The sequence below is a fragment of the Hemitrygon akajei genome, chromosome 16 (assembly GCF_048418815.1).
Source record: "Hemitrygon akajei chromosome 16, sHemAka1.3, whole genome shotgun sequence".
In the NCBI taxonomy this organism is placed as follows: domain Eukaryota; kingdom Metazoa; phylum Chordata; class Chondrichthyes; order Myliobatiformes; family Dasyatidae; genus Hemitrygon; species Hemitrygon akajei.
The window spans coordinates 50,529,585-50,552,737 of record NC_133139.1 but is presented as its reverse complement, the minus strand read 5'-3'; the positions used below and the strand labels follow the sequence as shown (position 1 = coordinate 50,552,737).

Genomic DNA, 23,153 nt, shown 5'->3' with positions numbered 1-23,153 from the left:
TTACGAAACTGAACCCAAATCCGTAAGGATTGTTTGATAACCAGGTAAAGATTTAAATTTGGAATTTTAGAGAGCTGTAAAGGTAATGGAGCTCCTAATATTGAAGTTAAATGAAATTGTTTAACAGCTTTTAATTCCAAATCAATCCATAATGGTTTTTGTTTCTTATCGAGCCAGTATAACCAAAAACATAATTGTCTGATATTCACTGCCCAATAATACAGTCTTAAATTAGGAAGTGCAAGTCCACCATCTTTTTTAGATTTTTGTAAATGATACTTGTTAATTCTTGGTCTCTTACTGTTCTAAATAAAGGAAGAAATAAGAGTCAATTTGATCAAAAAAAGTTTTAGTTAAAAAGATAGGTGTATTTTGGAAAATATATAAAAATCTAGGTAAAATCATCATTTTCACAGCATGGATATGACCTATTAAAGAAAGAGTAAGTGGATTTCATCTAGAAAATAGTTGTTTCATGGAGTCCATTAAAGGAACTGTGTTAGCTTTATAAAGATCTTTTTATTTTTTAGTAATTATAATACCTAAATATCTAAGTGTATTAACAATTCTAAAAGGAATATCATTATATATACTAACAGGGACATTTAATGGAAACAATTCACTTTTATTCAAGTTAAGTTTATATCCTGAAAATTTTCCAAAATCTTTGTGTTTCCAAAAGATTAGGAATTGATTCCTCAAGGTTCGAAATAAAAACCAAAAGATCATCTGCATAAAGAGAAATCTTATGTATGGTTCCATTCATAGAGATACCATGAATATTTTTAGCTTCACGTAAGGGCTTAATGGACATCCCTGTCTAGTACCACGAGAAAGTGAGAAAGAAGAAGACCTGCAGTTATTAGTAATGACCGTGGCAATAGGGTTCTTATAAATCATTTGAATCCACCTATTGAAATTATTACCAAAACCAAATTTTTCTAATACTTTAAACAAATATGGCCACTTTACTCTATCAAACTGTATCGAGAGAGATAACACATTGAGGTTGCTTAGATAATGATGAATATATAACGTTCATCAATCTCTGAACATTAGAGAAAGAATAACGGCCTTTAATAAAGCCCATTTGATCCATAGAGATGATTTTAGTTAAAATATTTTTCAAGCGATTAGCCATTATTTTAGAGAGAATTTTTGCATCCACATTTAATAGCAAAATAGGTCTACATGATGAACATTCAACAGGATCTTTATCTTTTTTAAGAATTAAGGAAATAGATGCTTCATAAAAAGAAGGTAAATTACCCTTCTCAAAGGATTCATGAAATATTTCCAAAAGATACGGAGAAAGTAATCTTCCAAATTTTTTATAAAATCCCACCGAATAACCATCAAGTCCAGGAGCTTTACCTGATTGCATTAATAAAATAGCTTTCTGAATTTCATGCTCGGTAATTGGAGCATCAAGCATCTGTTGATCTTCAACAGAAATTTGTGGAAATTTAATCTTATGAAAAAAAGCCTTCATTTTGGAGGAATCTGCAGGAAATTGAGATTCACAGATTCAAGATTCAAAAACTTTATTGTCGTTCTAACCGTACATCAGCTCTGCAGGGCAGAATGAGACAGTGTTTCCCATGAGCAGTGCAATCATAACATAACAAACGCAACACTAAATAATAAACATAACAATAAATAGTAAAACACAACAGCCACATGTCAGTTAAAAACAAGTTTAAGTGTCAGTGCAAGTTAAAAGTGTCCAAAGGAGAGTCAGGTAGAGCAGCTATTTAGCAGTCTGACTGCCTGTGGGAGGAAGCTGTTCAGTAGCCTTGTGGTTTTAGTTTTGATGCTCCTGTAACGTTTACCTGATGGCAGAAGAACAAACAGTTCATGGAGAGAGTGTGAGGGGTCTTTAATGATGTACCATGTCTTCTGGAGGCATTGACTGTGAAAGAGGTCTTGGACAGAAGGTAGGGAAACCCCAATAACCTTCTCTTCTCCCCTAATCACCCTCTGCAAGGCTTTTTTGTTGGCGGCACTGCAGCTGGAGTACCAGGTTGTGATGCAAAAGGTCAGCACACTCTTAACCACTCCTCTGTAGAATGTAGTTAAGATGTTAGTGGGGAGTGATGCTTGTTTAAGCTTCCTCAAAAAGTGCAATCTCTGCTGGGCTAGTTTCACAATCCCAGTGGTGTTCCTGGTCCAGGTGAGATTGTCCGAGATCTGCACCCCAAGGAACTTGATGTTTTCCACTCTCTCCACTGTGGAGCCGCTGATGCTGAGGGGTGTGTGCTCAGGCTGAGACAGTCTGAAATCGACGATCATCTCCTTGGTTTTGGTGACATTAAGCATCAAGTTGTTGTCACTGCACCAGCTCTCTAGGTGTTTAACCTCCTCCCTGTACATTGTTTCATCATTTTTGCTGATGAGCCCCACCACTGTGGTATCATCAGCAAATTTAATGATCAGGTTCTCCTTGAATCTGGTTGCACAGTCTATAAAGATCAGAGAAAAAATCTTGAAAACTATTATTAATGTCCTCATGGTTACTTGCAATATCTCCATTATTTCTACGAATCTTTAAAATTTGTCTTTTAGCTCTAGCTGCTCTTAATTGGGAAGCTAAGAGCTTATTGTTTTTATCCCCAAAAATATAAAATTGACTTTTCAATTTAAGCAAATATCCTTCAATAGGATATGTTAGTAATAAATTATACTGTGATTGTAATTCTACTCTTCTTTTAAATGAAACAACATTTGGAGAGATTGCATTGATGTTATCTAATTCTTTAATTTGTTTAGAGATTTTATCTAATTCCATTCTTGTTTGTTTCTTCAGTTTAGCTATATACGAAATAATTTGACCACGTAAATAAGCTTTTAATGTATCCCAAATTACTAACTTTGAGATGTTTCCTGTATTATTAAAGAGAAAAAACTCTTCTATCTGAGCTTCAATAAACTCAACAAATTCTGAACTTTGTAATAAATGTTCTGGAAAATGCCAAAATGGTCTGGTAGAAACAACATCTTTCAGTTCAAATATTAAAGGAGCATGATCAGAGAAAGCAATCGCATCATACTCACATTTCTGAACATTAAATAAAAGTCGAGGGTCGACTATAAAATAGTCGATTCTCAAATATTTATTATGAACTTGTGAGAAAAAAGAGTATTCTCTATCACGAGGGTGCATATGCCTCCAGATCTCAATTAAACCATAATCAATTAAAAAGGAATTAATAAGTGATGCAGAACAATTAGGGAGTTGATGTTTGGATGATGACTTATCCATTAAAGGATTTAAACAAGTATTAAAATAACCACCCATTAATAACATATATTCATTTAAATCAGGTAATAGAGCAATGGCAGCTTTAAAAAATGAGGGATCATCAACATTTGGTCCATAAATATTAACCAAAACCATTTTTCTATTACAAATTATTCCTTCAACAATCAAAAATCTACCATTAATATCGGCTATAATATCCTCCTGATTAAAAGGAATATTGGAATCAATAAAAATAGAGACACCTCAAGTTTTACATTGGGAGTTGCATGAAACTGGGGACCCTTCCAAAATTAAAAAAATCGATTTTTATCACATAACCTAATATGCGTCTCTTGAGCAAAGATTGTATCAAGCTGGAATCAGTTAATAACTTTAAATGTTTTCTTACGCTTAATAGAATGATTGCAACCGCGAACATTCCAAGTTAAAACATTTAACTGTTTAGATATCATCATGGAACTTTGTATCTAAAAAGCGTAGTTAGATGCATGTCAGGATAAGGTAGTCGAAAATGGCGGAAATGAGCAACTATAAAAATAATTGACGTATGTTCCGGGATTCCATAATGGGGATTAAAAAAAAAGAAAAAAAGTCACTCAAACTACAAAGCCCAGAAACGAGTGGGTATCATTTGACGCAAGCCCCAAGCATACATATAAATTCAAACTCCGCCTACCTAAGTAAAAAAGTGAAAAAAAAGTAATCTCTGTCTCCCTCTACTGAACATAAAACTCATTACAGTCGACATATATCTCAATATACCATAGATGTCGGATTATAAACCGCTACTTTTTTCCCACATTTTGAACAGCTTTGAACACTGCGGCCTTTACTACGGTGCGGCTAATGCATGATTTTTTTTCATGCCGCCAAAAACATTTTGCCTCGTAACAGTAGACCAATAAAATTGATGAGTAGTTCACAGAGGTCCAATGAAATTGTACGATAAATCAAGCGCACTTTCACAATTAAATTATTGTAAATCAGTCATTTGTACTCACCCTCATCAACATGGAAAACACTCGAAGAAAAGCATTGTGCTGCCTTTATGGCAGTTATTTAGTTTATAATATTTTCGCTTAGTAATTCATTTGTTAGTAATTTCTAAGTTAGAAGTGTTTTAACTATATTTGTTTTCTGTACTACATTGCGGGATGCTATGACGTCACACCCGGTTTCGCCGCGTCTTGTGGGAAATATACCGGTTTGCGATAAACGGGAAGGCGGGGGGCGAGCGGCGGAGCCAAAACGCTGCTTTTAAGTTAAAGGCGATCAATAACTTTTCCTGGTAGGCTGCAGTATATATATTTTTTACCAGTCGTTAGGAGATATTGGAATGTTGTTCAGTAAAAAAGTATACGCAACGTATGTTTAAAAGTAGCCGCGTTACAGGCACGGTTCGAAAAAAAGCATTTGCAATATGTATTTGTTTATGTTACCATATGGATTTAATTAAAAGTTAAAAAATCCTCACGTGTAATATCTTTCTGTGTAAATATCTCATATTACAACGTGGGACACCTGCGGCCGAAAATCCGGTGCGGCCTGTACAAGTACAAAATTGATTTTATTTCTAAAATTAGAGCCAGCGGCTTTTAATCAGGTGCGCTCTGTAGTGCGAAATCTACGGTAGTTTTTTTGTGGCAGCACTATAAATTGAATTACTGAGTTGTGCCAGTCTGCTTCCAATAGGGAGCATTTGTACTCAGCTGGCACTGCAGTGCAACATTTATTTCCTTTCCATTAAATACACGCTGGTTGAAAATATTACAATATTATACTTGAGCTCTTTGTTGCTGATTGGTTAATTGATGGAGCAGTCCCTTGGCTAAGCTTAGTTAGATTGGTTTCCAAGAGGTGAAATAAACAAAAATATTGCACAAGTGCATTTGGTACAAATATGTTTGTTCTTCATTGTATTGCAACAAATGCAACTTCTATATGACATAATCTGTTTAATAAACCAAGGTAATGTTTGCAGAACATTATTAAATAGAATTGACCTTCTAAAGAAGGTACTTGGTCAGATGATGAAAAGAAACATTTTAAATATGGAAAATGAATTACATTGATGGAAATTTTTAACTCGGGTATTCCATAAGCTTACAGTCTTGAAAGGTAAAAGCATGGAGTGGATGGTAAACAGCTAATTTGGGGTCAGCGAAAGACCATGTAGAAGACTGCAGATATCTCAGCTTATAAAGTTAATGATTTTTTACAGAGAAAGTAAAGGGCTGCAATGAGAGACTTGAAACCAAAATAAGGTTTAAAAATTTTTTTGCGATGTTTAACTGGACATGTGTAGATTGGCAAGCATGGGGTGGTAAGTGGCTAAGCTGATTTTTTTTAATGACTTCATGTTTATGGAGAGTAAAACAAAAATTGGCCTGGTGTGTAATGGGATGCTATAGCTTGCATTTGGTAATAAGGGTGTATAAAGTAATGAAAAACAAAAATTAGTACAGAATAGAGTAACACAAGCATTAACGTGCATTAATGTAATGGTTAATTCTGATTTTGAAAACAACCCTTGCCCTAATCTATATGCTGATTTGCAGGTCACACTTAATGTCTTTGATCTTTGCTCTGCCTACAGGTGCTGAGGGATACACGGATGCATCACCTTCGACTTCTCTATATCCTTGGATGCTATGCTGTAATCTTTATGATTCCAACTTGGATCCTTGTCGATCTCTCTGCATTTTTTGTTAACAGCTCAGTTGTGAGTGCCATCTTTATGCAAAGACGATGTCTTGAAGTTCCTGTGCAATTGCCAACTAGTTGTGTTTTCAGTTTATGTAAGAATTCAACATTAGCCTACATAGCTGTAAAATTTGCTGCAAAATGATCTGTGTTTCAGCTTTTCCTGTTGAATAGAGGTACCATAGATCTCACATAGAAGGCCTATGTGAGACAACTAAAGAAACCCAAGTTCTCTAGCTACCGTTGACTGTGAAGAAACACATATAATACACAATAAGGTGATAAAAGAAAATTCTTGACATTAGACCCCCAGGGATAAGATGACAAGCTTAGGACTGACAGGAGATTGAACTTAATTTAGAGGAAGACTTATTGAGGTCAGTACATTGGACCTGAGTAAGAAAGAAAGTCAAATTCTTTGCATGCTAATGCATTACTGAAGCATAGGATCTTCTGCATCTTTTCCCTGAAAAGCAAAAGAAACATGTTCCTTATCTGAGCAAAGATGATGTCAGGACTGTTCTGTATCAACACTCTGCTGTCTTAAGTAATGAAAGGCTTATTTCAGTAGTAAAACTGCAGAGTGTTTCAATGTCACAGGACTGATGGGCATTCTCTTGCTCTATTTTCACTCTTCATTTTTACCAGTGAAGGATGTGCATCTGTGGAAAGATCACCCATTGGATCTTCTCCCTGCCCCCTGAAACCTGAGTGTTAGAACAGCAGCCTGGCAACAGGCTTGTGAATTCCTGCTGCTGGTACAAGCCAGATCTCTCACTGGAATACATTTCAATCCTTTGGTAAGAATATAGTTCTGAACAATTGCAATACTGCATCAAGCTGTAATGTCATAGTATACATTGGTTTTGTACATTACTGGACATGAGCTCTTAGGTAAACAGCAAACACACCCTACAGCGTAAATTATGTCTGGATATAGCAATGAGTGCAGGTAGAAAAGACCATTTTAGGAATTTGTACAGAAGTTCATTAGAGTTTTAACAAGATTGCAGAGGATAATTAGGGTACGGCTGGAGTGTTCAGTGCCATTCCATTCTATGTAAGCCAGTGTGAAGAGAGCACCAAGGAGTCATTTGAATGATGATCTAAATAATGATGGAGGCGCAAAAGCATTATGGCTCTTTTTGGTGTATTAGAGCAAAGTCGGGGTAAACTAATAAAATTTCTCAGTCTTGAGTTTTTTGAGTGAATATTCAAGAATGACAATGATCATGAGAAATATATAAAGCAAAATCAAAAGAACTTTCATGCTTGCTTCAATTACCAGAGCTTATAAAATTTTATTCACCAAAGGTTAAGCGGCAGAGATGGTAGCAATGTGTTAAGGGAAATTGGATAAAGATTTAAAATAGTGTAGAAATTGGAATTTGAGATCATAGCTCTGCTGGTAGCACACTGTGTATATTGTTCCTCTGAAAGAAGCTGTAAACAGCAAAAATACCTAAACTGTTTTGCATTAAGTAATCTTAAAATTGCCCAGGAACTATTACCAAGCATGCTGCTAATGAAGGGCCCTCCATTGGTTGGGGTCGATTAAGGATGTTGCAACCTAGCTATAAGTAATACACAAGCCAGTACACAAACCAGGGCACTACGATAGAGAGAGCAAGCAGGCTCCCCTCTCCAGGCAGCTGCTAAATCCAAAGGAATGGCAGACTGATACAGCTTAGCATCAGTGGCGTTGCATGAGTTTCAATTAGCACTGAATTCAACGTTGGACTGCCTTAGGGACTCCAGGTCCGTACTTTCCCTTGGGGTTTACACCTGAAGCCTGCTCCATGATAGCCACAAGGCAGCAGAGGTTTGAGATCAGGGTTTTTCTTCTCTTTGCAGAGTTGCCAACCACAGCTGACGAGCCCCTTCTGCGTGAATCAACTGGTTTTAAGGCACTGGTACCTGTCTTTGCCCCTTTGACAGTAAAAATTGTGCCGCCAGGCTTAGTAGCTAAACCACATGTGAAGGCCAGGTGCTGCACTTGGTTGTCAGAGGCTATTTGAGAAGCACGTCATTGGGAGCATTTAATAGGTAGTGAGAGCTCATCCCCACTATCACCCCAGCTATAACAACTTTAAGGAACATTTTTGTATCATGAACTCTTATATCATGAATTCTGACTAACCACACCTAATTTCCACCTGGAGTCATAGAGTAACATGGGAGTGGGCCTTCAGCGCAAATAATCCATTCCGACTACAGCAAGTCCCAGTGGCCCACATTAAGCCCATAAACCTCCAAGACCCTCCCATATACATTTCAAATGGCTCTTAAATGTTGCAGTTATACTTAACTTACCACTTCCTCTGGTAACTCATTCCAGATACTCGCTACCTTTTGTGTAAAGAATTTACCTCCCAGTTCCGTATTAAATCTCTCCCCAATTACCTTGTATCTGTGTCGTCTAGTTTTGTACTCTCCAACCCTGGTGAAAAGACCATAACCGTCTACCTTTTCAATGCTCCTCATGTTTTTTCTACACTTTATGAAGTCCCTGCTTACTTTCCCACACTTCGGGGAATAAACATCCGGCATGCCCAACCTCTCCCTATAGCTCAGGCCCTCTAGTCCGGGCAGCATTCTTGTAAATCTATTCTGCACCCTCTCCAGTTTGACAATGCCTTTCCATTAACAGGGTGAGCAAAACTGTACACAACCCTCCCAAGTATAGCCTCACCAATGACTTGTGTAACTGCACTATAGTGTCCCTACTACTAAACTCTGTGCCCTGACAGATGAGGGCCAGCATGCTAAATGCCTTCTTCACCACCATATCTGCTTCTATAGCCACCTTCATTGAAAAGTGTTGTGGATCCCTCTGTTCCACAACACTTGTCAATGTCCTGCCATTTATTGTATAGGTCCTACCCTAGTTTGATTGTGCAGAATGAAATCATTTCATTCTTGCCTAAGTTGAAATCTATTTGCCATAGCCCAGCCCATCTCCCTAACTGATCAAGATCTCTTTGCAATTCATTGTGACCTTTTTACTATCAGTAAGACCTCCTAACTTACTAGTTGTACCATGTAAATGCATATCAAAATCATTTACATAAAAATGAATAACAGAGGTCCTCAGGGGCCTCCAGTTGGAGAATTGACTTTCAATCATCACCCTCTGCTTCCTATCATCAGGCTATTTCTGAATCCACATCACTCACTGACCTGAATCCCATGCGACCTAATGTTTCAGATCAGCCAGTCAAGCGGGACCATGTCAAAGGCCTTATTAAAGTTCATACAGACAACATTCAGTCCCTTGTGCAACACACACAAAATGCTGGAGGAACTCAGCAGGCCAGGCAGCAAAAATGGAAAAGAGTACAGTCGATGTTTCGGGCTGAGGCCCTTCTTCAAGACCTGAAGGAGGGTCTTGGCCTGAAACATCATTGGTTTACTCTTTTCCATAGATGCCGCCTGGCCTGCTGAGTTCCTCCAGCGTTTTGTGTATGTTGCTTTGGATTTCCAGCATCTGCAGATTTTCTCTTGTTTGTGATTCACTGCCCTACCTTCATCAATCCTCTTTGGAAAACACTGAAAGGTTTATCAAAGATGACCTCCCATGCACAAACCATGCTTGACCGTTCTTAATTAGGCCTTGACTATCCAAGTGATCTTGTCTGTCAGTCTTCCCTCCAATAACTTCTTTACAACTGAAGTCCGGCTCACCAGCCTGTAGTTCTCTGGCCTATCCTTGTACCTTTCTTAACAGTGGAAAACATTTTCTGGAATTTCACAAACAGCTAGCGATGAAATAAATATCTCTACAAGGTCCTCTGCAACTTCTTCCCTGGCCCTCTCTTAAGGCCCAGGGGTGGACTTCATCAGCGCCTAGGGATTTGCTTATTGTGATTCAAAGCTGAAAATCCATCCTTCCTTATAATATGCTAAGAGCTCACTTGCTTTTGCCCTCTTTTCTTTGCCATCCATTATATTTTCATTAGAAAACACTAAGGAGAAATAGATATTAAAAATGTCAGGCATCTCCTGTGGCTGCATACATAGTTTTTAAGAGGAACGTCTCTCCCTAGTCACTCTAATTAATTGAAGAACCTTTTGAGATTATCTTTAACCATGCCTGCCAGATCCATCTCATGCCCTTTTTTGCTTTCCTAGTTCCCTTCTTAAAGCCTGATCTTAGACTTGTATTAATCAGGTTAGAAACAGCTCACAGGAGTGAAACCGTGCTGTAATATGGGAGGATTTGTATTTGGATATTGTTAAAGAGAGGTAAAATATTGAGTGAGTGCTGCCTGGTGCAAACTACTTTAAGGGAAATAGGTAAGAAAGGTACATAAAGTTAAGCTAGCCGATAATATCAAAGAGAATACTAGAAGTTTTTCAGGTATATAAAGAGTAAAAGAGAGGTAAGAATGGATATCAGATCACCAGCAAATGACGTGGAGAAGTAGTAACCAGAGACAAAGAAATGTTTGACAAATTTAATTGTGCCAAACTTCGCTGGAGAAGACACTATCAGTATGCCAAAAATTTGAGAGTGAAAATTTGAAAAATTTGGACAGAAGTGAATCGTTGCCAGTTAGCCTGACTTCAGTGGTTGGGAAGATGTTGGAGTCCATCTTTAAGGTTGAGGTTTCGAGGTGCTTGGAGGCACATGATAAAATAAGCCAAAGTCAGAATGGTTTCCTTGAAGGGAAATCTTGTCTTACAAATCTGTTGGAATTCTTTAAGGAAATAACAAGCAGGACAAAGGAGAGTCAGTGTATATTGTACACTTGGATATTCAGAATTCCATTTGACAAGACGCTGCGCATGAGATGGCTTAACAAGATAAGAGCCGATGGTATTACAGAGAAGATAGTAGTATAGATAGAAGATTGACTGACTGGCAGGAGGCAAAGGGTGGGAATAAATGGGGCCTGTTCTGGCTGGCTGCAGTAACTACTAGTGCTTGGACCACTTCTTTTCACATTATATGTATATCAATGATTTGGATGACATAATTGATGGCTTTGTGGCCAGGTTTGTAGATGATATGAAGATGAATGGAAGGGCAGAATGCAGGGAGTCTGCAGGACTTAGATTGGGAGAATAGGCAAAGAAGTGGCAGATGGAATATAGTTGTATGGCCATGCACCTTGGTTGAAGAAATAAAGGCATAGACTGTTTTCTAAATGGGAATAACATTCAAAAATCAGAGGTGCAAAGGGAGTCCTTGTACAGGATTCCCTGAAGGTCAACTTGCAGATTGAGTCGGTGGTACTTGGTCGATTTGTACTTCAGGGAGCGCGAAGCGCAGAAACAAATATCACTGTGATGATTGTACGCTCTAGTATCAATTGTTTGGTGACAATAAAGTATTTTTTTTTATTTGTATTTGGTAAGGAAGGCAAATGCAATGTTAGCATTCATTTCAAGAGTACTAGAATATAAAAGTAAAGATGTAATGTTGAAGCTTTATAACGGATTGGTCAGACCACACTCAGAATATTAGGAGCAGTCTTAAGCCTCTTATCTAAGAAAAGATGCTTTGGCATTAGGGAGAGTCCAGAGAACATTCAAGAGAATAATTCTGGGAATGAAAGTGTTAAAGTATGAGGTGTTTATGATGGCTCTGGACCTCTGCTTGCTTTTTTTTAAGAAGAATGAAGGGGGATCTTATTGAAACCTATCAAATAATTAAAGGCCTAGATAGAGTGGATGTGAAGAGTATGTTTCCTATAGTGTGGGTGTCTAGGACCAGAGAACATAGTGTCAGAATAGAGAGATGTCCATTTAGTACAGAGATGAGGAGGAGTTCCTTTAGCCAGAGGGTAGTGAACCTGTGAATTACCACAGAAAGCTGTGAAGGCTAAGTCATTGGGTAAAGAAGAGATTGATAGGTTCATTGTTTTGTCAGGGTGTCAGAGGTTACAGGGAGAAGGAAATGGGGTTGAGGGCTAATAAATCAGCCATAATGGAATGGCGGAGCAAATCCAATGAGCTGAATGACCCAATTCTGCTGCTATATCTTGTGGTCTTATGGTCTTGTAATGGGAAACAATTCTCCTTAGTTATTACCACTCCTATTCTGTCCTGTCTGTCTTTGGCCTTTTTCACTGCAGTAGAGTAGTACAACATAAACTAGGAGGACAACATCTTCCACTGAGGCATTTTACACTCTCCGGAGTGACACTGAATTTTCTAACCAAGTAAATTTCTGTCATCTTTTCCCATTATGTTCCCATTATACTGCATTTCTTTAAAATATTTTACTAACAGTCATTACTCATCCCCTAAATCACCTGATGACATAGATATGCTTACTTACCAAAATCTTCAGCCTCACTCCTGAAAATTGTTCCCCAGTCTTTATATTCTTTACAAGCTGATGGCTGAAAGATCTCTTCTTTATTATCGCTGACATGTCATAAAATTTGTTTTGTGGCAGCAGTATACTACATAAAATTAATGAGTTTCAAAAAAAAACAAGTGAATAAATTGTGCAGAAGATAATGTTCATGGTTCATGAAGCATTCAGAAACCTGATGGCAGAGGGGAACAAGTTGTTCAGTTGTTCCTAAACTGTTGTACTTGACCCTCACCAGATGGTGAGGGTCCTTAATGATGGATATCATCTTCTTGAGGCATTGTCTTTTGAAAATGTCCTCAGTGTAGGGAGGGTTGTACTCGTAATGAATTTGGTTAAGTCTGCAACCCTCCATCGCCTCTCAATTTTACACATTGGAGTTTCCATACCAGACACTGATGCAACCAGTCAGAATGTTTTCCACTCTATATCTGTAGAAATTTTGTAAGTCTTTGGTGACATACCAAATCTTCTCAAACTATTAATTAATGTATAGCCACTATAGTGCTACCTGTGTGTTTGCATCAATGTGTTGGGCCCAGGATAGATTATCCAGTGCAAGGTTGTTGTGTGACACCAGTGAACCAGCTAATCTGTATCACTTCTGTGCATCTGTTCCTTGCCATCTCCTTGCCAGATTGGATCACTGTAGTTGTAACACAATGTATGCTTTCCTGGGATCCCACAAGGTACTTGTTGGAGAGCAGACCTTTACCCACTGGAGGTTTGGAGGAATTTCCTGGGACCACCTACGTGCACCATTTATCATCTGGTTTGCATGTTGCAACAGCGGGGAGAGGAAAGAACATGAATTTTAAAAGTTAAAGCTAGAAAGTTAGGAGAAAGGTAACAAGCATAGTATTTTCACTTGTGTGAGTTACAGTGATCACCAAGCTGCTGCCCTTCTTTTCCAGACAGATATCTCGCACTGGCATTGGACACTCGTATTACTGATTGTCAGTGGTTTTTGTAACTTTGCTCAGAACATGGTTGCCTTCAGTATCCTGAACCTCATCAGCCCACTTAGCTACTCAGTGGCCAATGCTACCAAGAGAATCATGGTGATTACAGTGTCCCTACTCATGCTGCAAAACCCAGTCACTGCCACCAATATCATGGGGATGATGACTGCTATTGTCGGGGTGTTTGCCTATAACAAGGTCAGTCTTTCTGTTGTTTTCCTTATCAAAAGGAGGAATCCCCTCTTTACTGTGCTAATTCCTATTGTTGTTTATTTAGACTGAGCTGATCTTTTCTTCCTCTTTGGTACATGTACAGATGGAAGAAAAAGTTTGTGAACTTGGTTTTCTGCATTAGTTACTCATAAAATGCGGTTTGATCTTAATCCAAGACTCAGTTAAAAAATAAACACCAATCTGTGTAAACTAGTAACACACAAACCATTGTACTACTTCTTGTCAATACGAGTACAGCATTTAAACAATCACAGTGTAGGTTCAAAAAATGATGTGAACCTCTGGGGTAATGCCTTTTACAAAAGCTATTTGGCATCAGGTGTTTCAAACAATGAGATGAAATTGGAGGTGTGGGTTATAGAGGTGCCCTGCTCTATAAAAAAGACACACAAAGTCAGGATACTGGTACAGCCTACTCTTATCAAGAAAGATCTATTTATGTGCACCATGCCTCAATCAAAACAACTTTCAGAGGACCTTAGAACAATTGTAGAGATGCATGAAGCTGGAAAAGGCTACAAAAGCATTTCTAAAGACCTGAGTGTTACTGAGTTCACAGTAAGAGAAATTGTCTACAAATGAAAGAAATTCAATACTGTTGCTGGATGGGTGTGCTGCAAAGATCACAGCAAGAGCACAACATGCAATGCTGAAGGAGGTGAAAAAGACAAACGAGAAAATCTGCAGATGCTGTAAATCCAAGCAACACAGACACAATGCTGAAGGAACTTAGCAGGCCAGACAGCATTTATGGAAAAGAGTACAGTCGACTTTTCAGGCTGAGACCCTTCATCAGAACTGGAAAAATTTTCTTCCAGGGATGCCTACCCTGAAGAAGTTTAAATCTTCCCTTGGATAGTTCACTGAAACCCGCTCTAATTGCTACCCACCATGATCTCTGCTGCCCTCCGACTCTTCGACTGTGTGCTCACCCAGACCCACTACCACAGCCACGTATCCTTCCTGGGAACATGTCTTCGCCGCCAGTTTGTCCCTTACCTTTCTTTCCAGTACTGATGAAGGGTGTCGGCCCATAATGTCAACTGTACTCTTTTCCATAGATGTTGCCTGGCCTGCTGAGTTCCTCCAGCTTTCTGGGAGGTGGAAAAGAACCCAAGGGTAACAGCAAAAGACCTGCAGAAATCTCTAGAACTTGTTAAAGTCTCTGTTCATCTGTGCACTGTAAGAAAACCACTGAACAAGAATGGTGTTCATGGAAGGACACCATGGAGGTGCTCTCAAAATAAAAATTGCTGCACATCTCAAGTTTGCAAAAGACCACCTGGATATTCCACAATGTTTCTGGGACAATATTCTGTGGACAGATGAGACAAAAGTTAAACTTTCTAGTTAAAATGCACATTGCTATGTTTGGAGGAAAAAAAGGCACTGCACACCAACTGTGAAGCATGGTGGAAACAACATCATCATTTGGGGCTGCTTTGCTACCTCAGGGCCTGCATTGCAGTCAATGAGGGAGGAATGAATTCCAAATTGTATGAAGACATTTTGCAGGAGAATGTCAGGGTAGCGGTCCGTCACTTGAAGCTTAATAGAAGTTGGATGATGCAACAAGACAGTGATTCAAAACACAAGAGTAAATCAACAACAGATTGGTTTAAGAAGAAGAAAATGTGTGTTTTTGGAATGGCCAAGTCAGAGTCCAGACCTTAACCCAATTGAGATGCTGTGGCATAACCTGAAGAGGACTGTTCATACAAGGTATCCCAGAAATACTGATGAACTGAAAGAGTTTTGTATGCATGGAGGAATGGTCTAAAATTCCTCCTGCAAGTCTGATCTGCAGAAAACGTTTGGTAGAGGCTATTGCTGCCCAAGGAGGTTCTACTAGTTATTAAATACAAGTCTTCATGTACTTTTACAGCCTGGACTGTGAATGATTATGTGTATTAGCTTAGGCAGATTGTATTTGTCTATCATTGTGACTTAGATGAAGATCAGACCACATTTTATGAGTAATTAATGCAGAAAACCAGGTAATTGCAAAGGGTTCACAAACTTTTTCTTGCAAGGCTGGACACAGTTCCACCAAGTTATTCAAATATAGGGTGACAGGTCAACATTATCAGACCTGAACAACAGACAGAATGCTGAAGAACTCAATGGATCAGACATCTGTGGAGGGAAATGGCTAGTTGATGTTTCAGGTAAAAACTTGCAGCAAAACAGCACATTTTCCATAATATATGAGAGTGATAATAAACCTGATACTGATTTTCATTCTCAGACCCTTAATCTGGATCAAAACATAAATTTCTATCCATTGATGTTGCCTGATCCACCGAGTTCCTCCAGCATCTTGTGTGTCGCTCCAGCTTAGATTCCAGCATCTTCAGTGTCTTCCGATCAAGATGGCACTGAACTGTGGTGCTATTGTGGTCTTTGCTCAGACTTAGACTTACTTGTTTTTTAAGTTTTTAGGGATCGTTTTGGGGACAGAGAGAGGAGCTAAGGATCAAGTGAGGACTTGGTGACAGGGAGGTGGAGGAGTTATGGGTCAGGCCAGTTTGAGGCCTCTACTCTGTGCACAGAGGACATGTGACCAAGAACATCTGTGGATGATGGACTGATGAGTGCTGTGAATGAGACCAATGGCGATGTACACTGGGGCTTGTTGTACAGTTGATGTTTTGTTGCTTTCTGTGTTCTCTTGTGTTCTGTGTTATTTTGCCAAGCATTGTGGGCATGCTATGTTGGCTTGGGTTGTGTTCGTTGTCAACACAAATGATGCATTTCACTGTATGCTTTGGTACACATGTGGTTAATAAATGAATATGATTCTTGTATTGTCCTGTGCATATTTGGAGGAAAATCACAAGGATTACCAGTGACTGAATTGTAATTTTCCCCCTCCCTCCCGCCCTTCACACACCCCCTCCCTCCCATTTCTTCTATAAACCAGAGACTGCAATGTTAGATGTTCTGCTTTAACTTTTTTTTTTAGTCACCTTGTGTTATTAAAGAGAAACACTTTGTTATCCTGAGAAATCAATACTCACAACTACTTAAAATTTAGTGGACAATACCCAGTCATATTCTGTCTCTTTACTCAACAGGCTAAATATGATGCCAATCAAGAGGCCAAGAGGAAGTTGCTCCCAGTAACTTCAGGGGATCTTATTTCCCTTAATCGGCATCAAGAACTGTCTGCCGAACAGAAGGTGCAGCTGAATGGGACGGCACTGTACCCACAGCACTCTGAATACCAGTATGGACGGACTGGTCTGCTGGCAGAACAGTCACAGTACAACCGACAGAGCAACACTGGAGCCACCTATGTGTCCAATCGATTTGATATCTAAGACTTGTGAATGGAGGCGTCACTTCATTCGTAACTTATTCTGTGCACTGTTGGAAACCTTTGGTTATCCGATAGATTTTATCAAGAGACCTCATCTGAGGCCCTATTATTTTAATTTTCTGGTATTCAAGAGAAGACTGTAACTTGGAGTTGATGAAGATCTGTGTTATATTCTCTGTTATTCTACTGTTTCTCCAGCATTCACTCAGGCCGGATATCATGGGGATTAAGAGCAGGATAGTTAGACCAGTGTGGAGTGATTACTTCACATTAAGAAGGGTTCTGCTTAGGTTGATTCCCTGCCGCAAAGCCTATTGATTAGATGTTGGATTGGTAATGAAAGATTAATGGCCCTGGCCATCTAATCCATTGTAGTCTCTGCATGACAGAATTGTGTTTAAATGCAATACAGTTGACCAAATCTTCATCTAATGATACTTTTGGGGTGTCTTTTTGTCAGTCATATTCCCTTTATATAGATAATGATCTTCTGACTGTTGGTGATTGGTGACTTGGCAAGTATTGATCAATTAGTTACAGTATCCTCCATGCTGTATGTAAATATATGTGTGCTTTGGGAGGAGAGAAGGTATGACATCGATTGTTCACGTCTACCTCTGTAATGTGCATGCTAGCTCAATACCCAGGCTGGTGTTTGTTAACAGTTGACACCCTGGTAACCAGACTTGATTTGATAAGCTGCTGGTACTTACAGTATAGATTAGTTGGATTCTGATCATGCTAACTCTAAATCATAATAATCCACTTTAGCATCCCGAGTTTAAGCAAGCAAGTTAAATGAACAGACACATATGGTGATTGCACTGCAGATCATATACTGTTGTCCTCCACAATCAAGTCTAAACAGATTAGCTGAGCTCTGAGTTAGAAAATCATGGGCTCAAGCCCACTTCAGAAATTTGAGCATAAAATCTGAGCTGCAGTTGGCTACAACGACAAGAGAGCTCAAGAACATAATTTTTGTTTTGCAAAGCCCTGTAATTTTGATTGCTGAATGTAAGGAGAGATTGGGAGATTTTCCTAATGTCTAGGTCAATGTTTCTCAACCAAAGTTATCAAAACAGATTTTTTTAACAACTGCTGTATTTGTTAGGACAGCCCTTCGTGGGACCTTGCTGTGTATGCAAGCTAATTATTGTGATTCCTACATCACAACAATAAATGTGGGCAGTTTTTTTGGGGGGGTTGGGAGGTTCAAAAAGGCACAAAGCACTGGGTGAATGCAAATCTTTTCTATATTCAGACAACCCAGTAATTTGTAATATTTTAAATTGTAGACAGTTGTGTTGGAAAATGTTTACTTGTATGGGTTAAATGGTGAGGTGTCAGTCTATAATTGATGCTGGCAGCCAGTGTTCATATAAAAAGAAAGGACAGACTCCAGGATGGGAATAAATCTCTTTAAAATGTTGAAAATTAGATAGAATAGGATTTACAAGAACAATGGTGCGGAACTAAGCTGCAAGTTATTTTCAGTGTGTTTCTTCTTGTGAATAGCATACATAGAACAAGAACCTGCCATTTCTGTACAGATGCAGACCTGCTCACTGTGTATTTGCAGAATTTTCTTATTTTAAGCCTGTTTTGTGCTGTTTATGTCCCCCTAAGAATTGGGTTTTATACACTATTGTTCATAATCACCCAAGAATTGGTTCTATGTCAGAGTTACATGTACCTAAATATTAATCAATTCTGTGTTGCTCTTTTGTAAAGCAAAATCATTAGTTACAGTTAAAAATAATTTGGCAGTAACTAAATATGTATCAGCTGGCTAATTGCTGGTCTTGGATTGACTTGTGTCATGCAGCAGTTTGTTATGCCCAAAGAGAGATATAAATGCTTTAACGAATAATAAATGGTCACATCAGTACTACCAAATAAAAGGGTAGTGCTTTCTGTACTTGTTCATCATACAATCTTCTTGGTGCTTGTTTCTTCACTGGTTCATGTTTTCTTTAGATTTGAGAATAGCTTCTGGGGCTCACATTATGTCACTATTTTTCTTTGACTGTTACTGTCTTCCTTCCTTTGACTCTTTTGCATATTAAATCATCTTATAATTGAAAATCATTTGTTCACACTTCCCTGTTCCCCTGATTACTTCCCATCCTGAACAGATTAATGCCAAGAGCGAACATTGGTAATTGCAGTGTATGTGCAGGTCCCAGGTTCATTCCTTAAAGGGCAGGACCATGCAATAATGTGTAACAAAATTCTCAGTGTTATAAATGGAAGAGGTCCAGAGGTCTGCTTTTATTTTTTAAGTTATTAGTTAAAATCCAGCTAGGTAACATTTTGCATTGTATTCCACTTTTTGTGCCCTGAAGTTTGCATGGCTTCAGCATTAGCAAAGATGGTGATAGCGCTCTGCATCACCACAATAATTAAACCAATTCCTATTATAACTTACTGAATATAAACTATGGGGAACATTTGAAATTAAAGTGCCCTATTTGTCTGTTTTACACATCATTCACTGAAACTCTTCCAGGTTGTCACTGAGAATCTTATTTTGCAGTACAGCTAAGAAGTAGAACTCATTTTGGGAGTTCATTGAAACATTTTTATTGGTAATTCTCATGCTGAATTTCATTGCTACATCTAATTTTCTGTCCTGTCTCACCAAGACCATGCTTTTTGTTTAAACTATGCAGCTTATTCCTTGAAGGGGAAGAAGTTTATTCCTCAAATTGACTAAATCCCATTTCTTCAAAAATATTCAAGGAATTGTAAAGTATTTTGGAAAATACATGGGACGCCGTTATCTAAAAGGTACATGCATACTGCAGCTGCAGAATATTAATTGTTACAGTGTGTTTGACTTGGTTCTGAAGTGATGTCCATATGTTCACCTACTTGCAGTTCTCAATAGTGCAGCCTGTATTGAATGCTAAAGAAACATTCATTTGATCCGATAAAATGACCTGTGTTACCAGTTTTAAAACAAATACATCTGAGTTTTAACACAAAAGCTTAACTCAGCTGTAAGGTTTAAAGATGGAATAAAATAGTTTAAAGATCTGCTCAGCTCCCACTGGCTCCCACTGCCAACTATAAAGATAGTGGATAGTGGCCATCCATAGTTCATATTCTGACTTTAGTTTAATTTCATCCAGATCTCCACATTTTTTGTCTCTTTAAAGAACATAAAACTGATTTATCTGGCTTTAAATAGCCTTTTTAATGTTGTGCAATATTTATTTTATAAATACTGTAAACATTTGAGATTAAATTACCTCTCAGGGTTTAATTGTGGGTAGTGCACTGGTTATATGCAGGTGTAATTGATATTCTCAAAAGTTGTGTCACTGAAATATGTGTAGAACTAATTAGCTCAAAAATTGGACAGATTACTTCTCTTGGAATGGAGTTTCACATTTAAGATATGAAAATCTATAATTAAAAAATCATATAGGGAATTGGGATATTTCTAATTGAACGTGAAAGCAGTTGGTTTGTGAAGTTTCATGTAGCCAGTCAAGTACAAACATTTTCTGAAGCTGGATAATGGAAGTTTAATAATCTTAAGAGGTGCAGGTGCATGGGATGAAGAATTAACAAGTATAGGAAATTTAGATATTTGGGGATCTTAGAGGCTAGAGGGAACATAGGTTACTTGCTAACTTGGAGAGAATAGAGCACAACGGAGTTTAAGGTTATATGAATTTAGGTTATGTAACAAGTTAATTCCAATAAACTTTGAATCTGGTGTGCTGTTTATGCATTTTCTTGCTCTTATCTAGATATTTACTTTTTAATCAAATAACTTTAACTGAAAATTTGCTCCCCTTAGACAAGTCACCCATCCTTTGTTTAAAAAGGAAATCATTATATTTGTTTTAAGGACAGTGTGTTGCTGTGCAATTCATTGCTGTTCAAAATTTTACTTTTCTCCATTAGTATAAGCAATGGTAAAAGTGTTTGTATTCTCCTTTGTCACAGTGAAAATTATGCTTCATAATCTAATGTGAATTACAGAATTAAGTGAATTTTCTCCTGGACCTGGTTTAGACTCGCAGCATTAAGCTAATTTCTAATGAAATTAAAATTATTTTTGGGGGAATTCGGTGATTTGCTTACTTGATTTTCTAGCAGAGGTGTTGATTTTACATTAAAATAATTATTCGTAACAATATAGGCATCTGATATAAGATCGGTACTACAAAAACAAAGCTTCCAAGGATGCCAGAGTTTTTCTAACCGGCAAGTGTTTTTTTTCCTCTAGTGGAATGTGTCTATCTTCTGGCCATATTGTATATATCTTCACTTCAACATTTTGGTCCTTAAACTAACTGCCTTAATTAGCAAACAAAGTAAGTACGGTTAGTAATGAAGGTGTTGAATGTCTTGCCCTGAAAGTGAATTGACCTAGGATTTAGTGAGATAATGTATGATTTAATTCTCCACTGAAAACTGATCACTATCCCCCTCATTACATGCTGCATGCCCAAATGCAGCTCACCAGTGCAACCAATCTGAAACTAAATATTTTGTTATGATATTCCCCTTTTTAATTTCATGTTTAGCTTTCAATCTTACTGTAATAGATGTAGTTTGTATTATTTTTGTCTGATAATAAAGACATTTAAGGCTCTAAATATTACTACAGATTTCCCTACGCAGTGGTATTGTTTCTCAAGTTTAGTGGCTGGAAGCCCTTGAGAGTGAAGTAAGTGTGTGTGTGTGTGCGTGCCAATGTTCACTAGTGTATCATGTCTGCCTACAGACTATTTTTAATTTAACAAGTGTTAATGGAAGAAAATGTGATAATTAATAAAGTGAAAAGTGAAGTCAGCACTGCCGTGAGTCTTTTATTTGAATACCCTCAATCCAATACAACAGGCAATTTGTGGTGAAGGGAACCATTGGATAGTTGCTATTGCTTGTGGGCAAAACACTACACTTGCTTTGTTCTGATTTTAATTAATTTAAAATATCTTGTGAAAGTTTCTAACTAGTTATCTTCTGAATTTCAAACTATATTTTGTCAGATTGATTCCTAGATACAAACAGCAGGTTATATATTTACAGTACATTTTATTTCTAGTATTTATACAAGTGAAACTATAATCAAACAGTTATGTCAAGAATGGGCTTAAAAGGGCAAGCTGAGGAAAGATCTGATAAGAGGCTTATGAAATGTGAATAGCTGAATATAAGGGATGAGATAGCTCTAATGGGAATTCAAATGCAGTGTTATGAATATAAAATGGTGATGAATAAATTTAAGGTTTTATCATATTATGAAGATTTAGTTCCCATGAGCATCTGAGTTGAATAACATGTATCATGATTGAAAATTGGATAAATACTTAGAGGAATAGAAGGACATGCTGCTAGGATTGATGGACTCAGCTGTACAGAGGCTTGTGAAACACCAACATAGACCAATTGAAGCAAGAGGAGCATTGCAGTTTGTGCTATAATCTTCTATTAACTCTATATTACATCCATACTGTGACTCAGAAATTAAAATGATCTTCAAACTTTAAAAAAAACTACAGATCATGGACAGCCAAATTAATTTTACAAATGTTCATGTCCAACTTTTCCTCAGAATCCAGGTAGACAAAACATGGAATAGTGTATTGAAAGAAGCAGAATTTAAACTCTGTAACATCTCAGCATTAGCTGGAAATAACCCAACATTAGCCATCACCAAGTTTTAATCCTCGTTTTCAATCTCTCATAAAATTGCCATGCCCTCAGTACTTCCCTTTTTGTCATGAAATATAAAACGTATTCAGGCATCTAAACTCATAAGCATCTTCTCAATTTCCATTATCTCAACCACCAGCTATTTTATCTCCTCTTGCCTTGGAACATTTCTCATCAACTGTAGACAAGGATGGGAGCAAATGGTATGGGAAAGTATTTAATTGGGAGAAAACAAATTATGATGCAACAACTTGGGAACAGATGTACTCGGAAATGCACACTGAAAATATGAGTTGAAGCACTTGCATGAGGTTCTGGATAGGTTTGTTCCATTCGAGGCAGGAAAAGAATGAGTGAAGGAGCTATCACCCAACAGATGTGGAACATCTAGTTGGGGTGGGGGGGGGGAACATACTTGATGTTAGGAAGCAAGGTCAGACAGGGCTCTAGCATTACAAGCTAGCCAGGAAGGTGCTCAAGAATGGAGTTAGGAAAGCAAGAGGGGACATGAGGAACACTTGGCAAGTACGATTAAGGAAAACCCCAAGATGTTCTTCTGGTACATGAAGAAGAGGATAACTAGAGAGTGTAGGACCAATCCTAGATAAGAGGAAACAAGTGCCTAGAGTCAGAAGTTCTTAATGAGCACTTCAGTATTCACCAGTA

General features: G+C 38.0%; 1 protein-coding gene across 1 annotated transcript in view; it reads left to right on the top strand.

Moving 5' to 3' along the window:
- Positions 1–21,621, top strand: part of slc35e1 (solute carrier family 35 member E1) — a 63,933-nt gene extending 42,312 nt beyond the window's left edge. Inside the window, exons 4-6 of the mRNA XM_073068861.1 lie at positions 5,859–5,984; positions 13,205–13,450; positions 16,564–21,621. Of these exons, the coding sequence (XP_072924962.1) occupies positions 5,859–5,984; positions 13,205–13,450; positions 16,564–16,809 (618 nt within the window). The 3' untranslated portion in view covers positions 16,810–21,621. The remainder of the gene's footprint in view (positions 1–5,858; positions 5,985–13,204; positions 13,451–16,563) is intronic.
- The last annotated feature ends 1,532 nt before the right edge of the window (positions 21,622–23,153 follow it).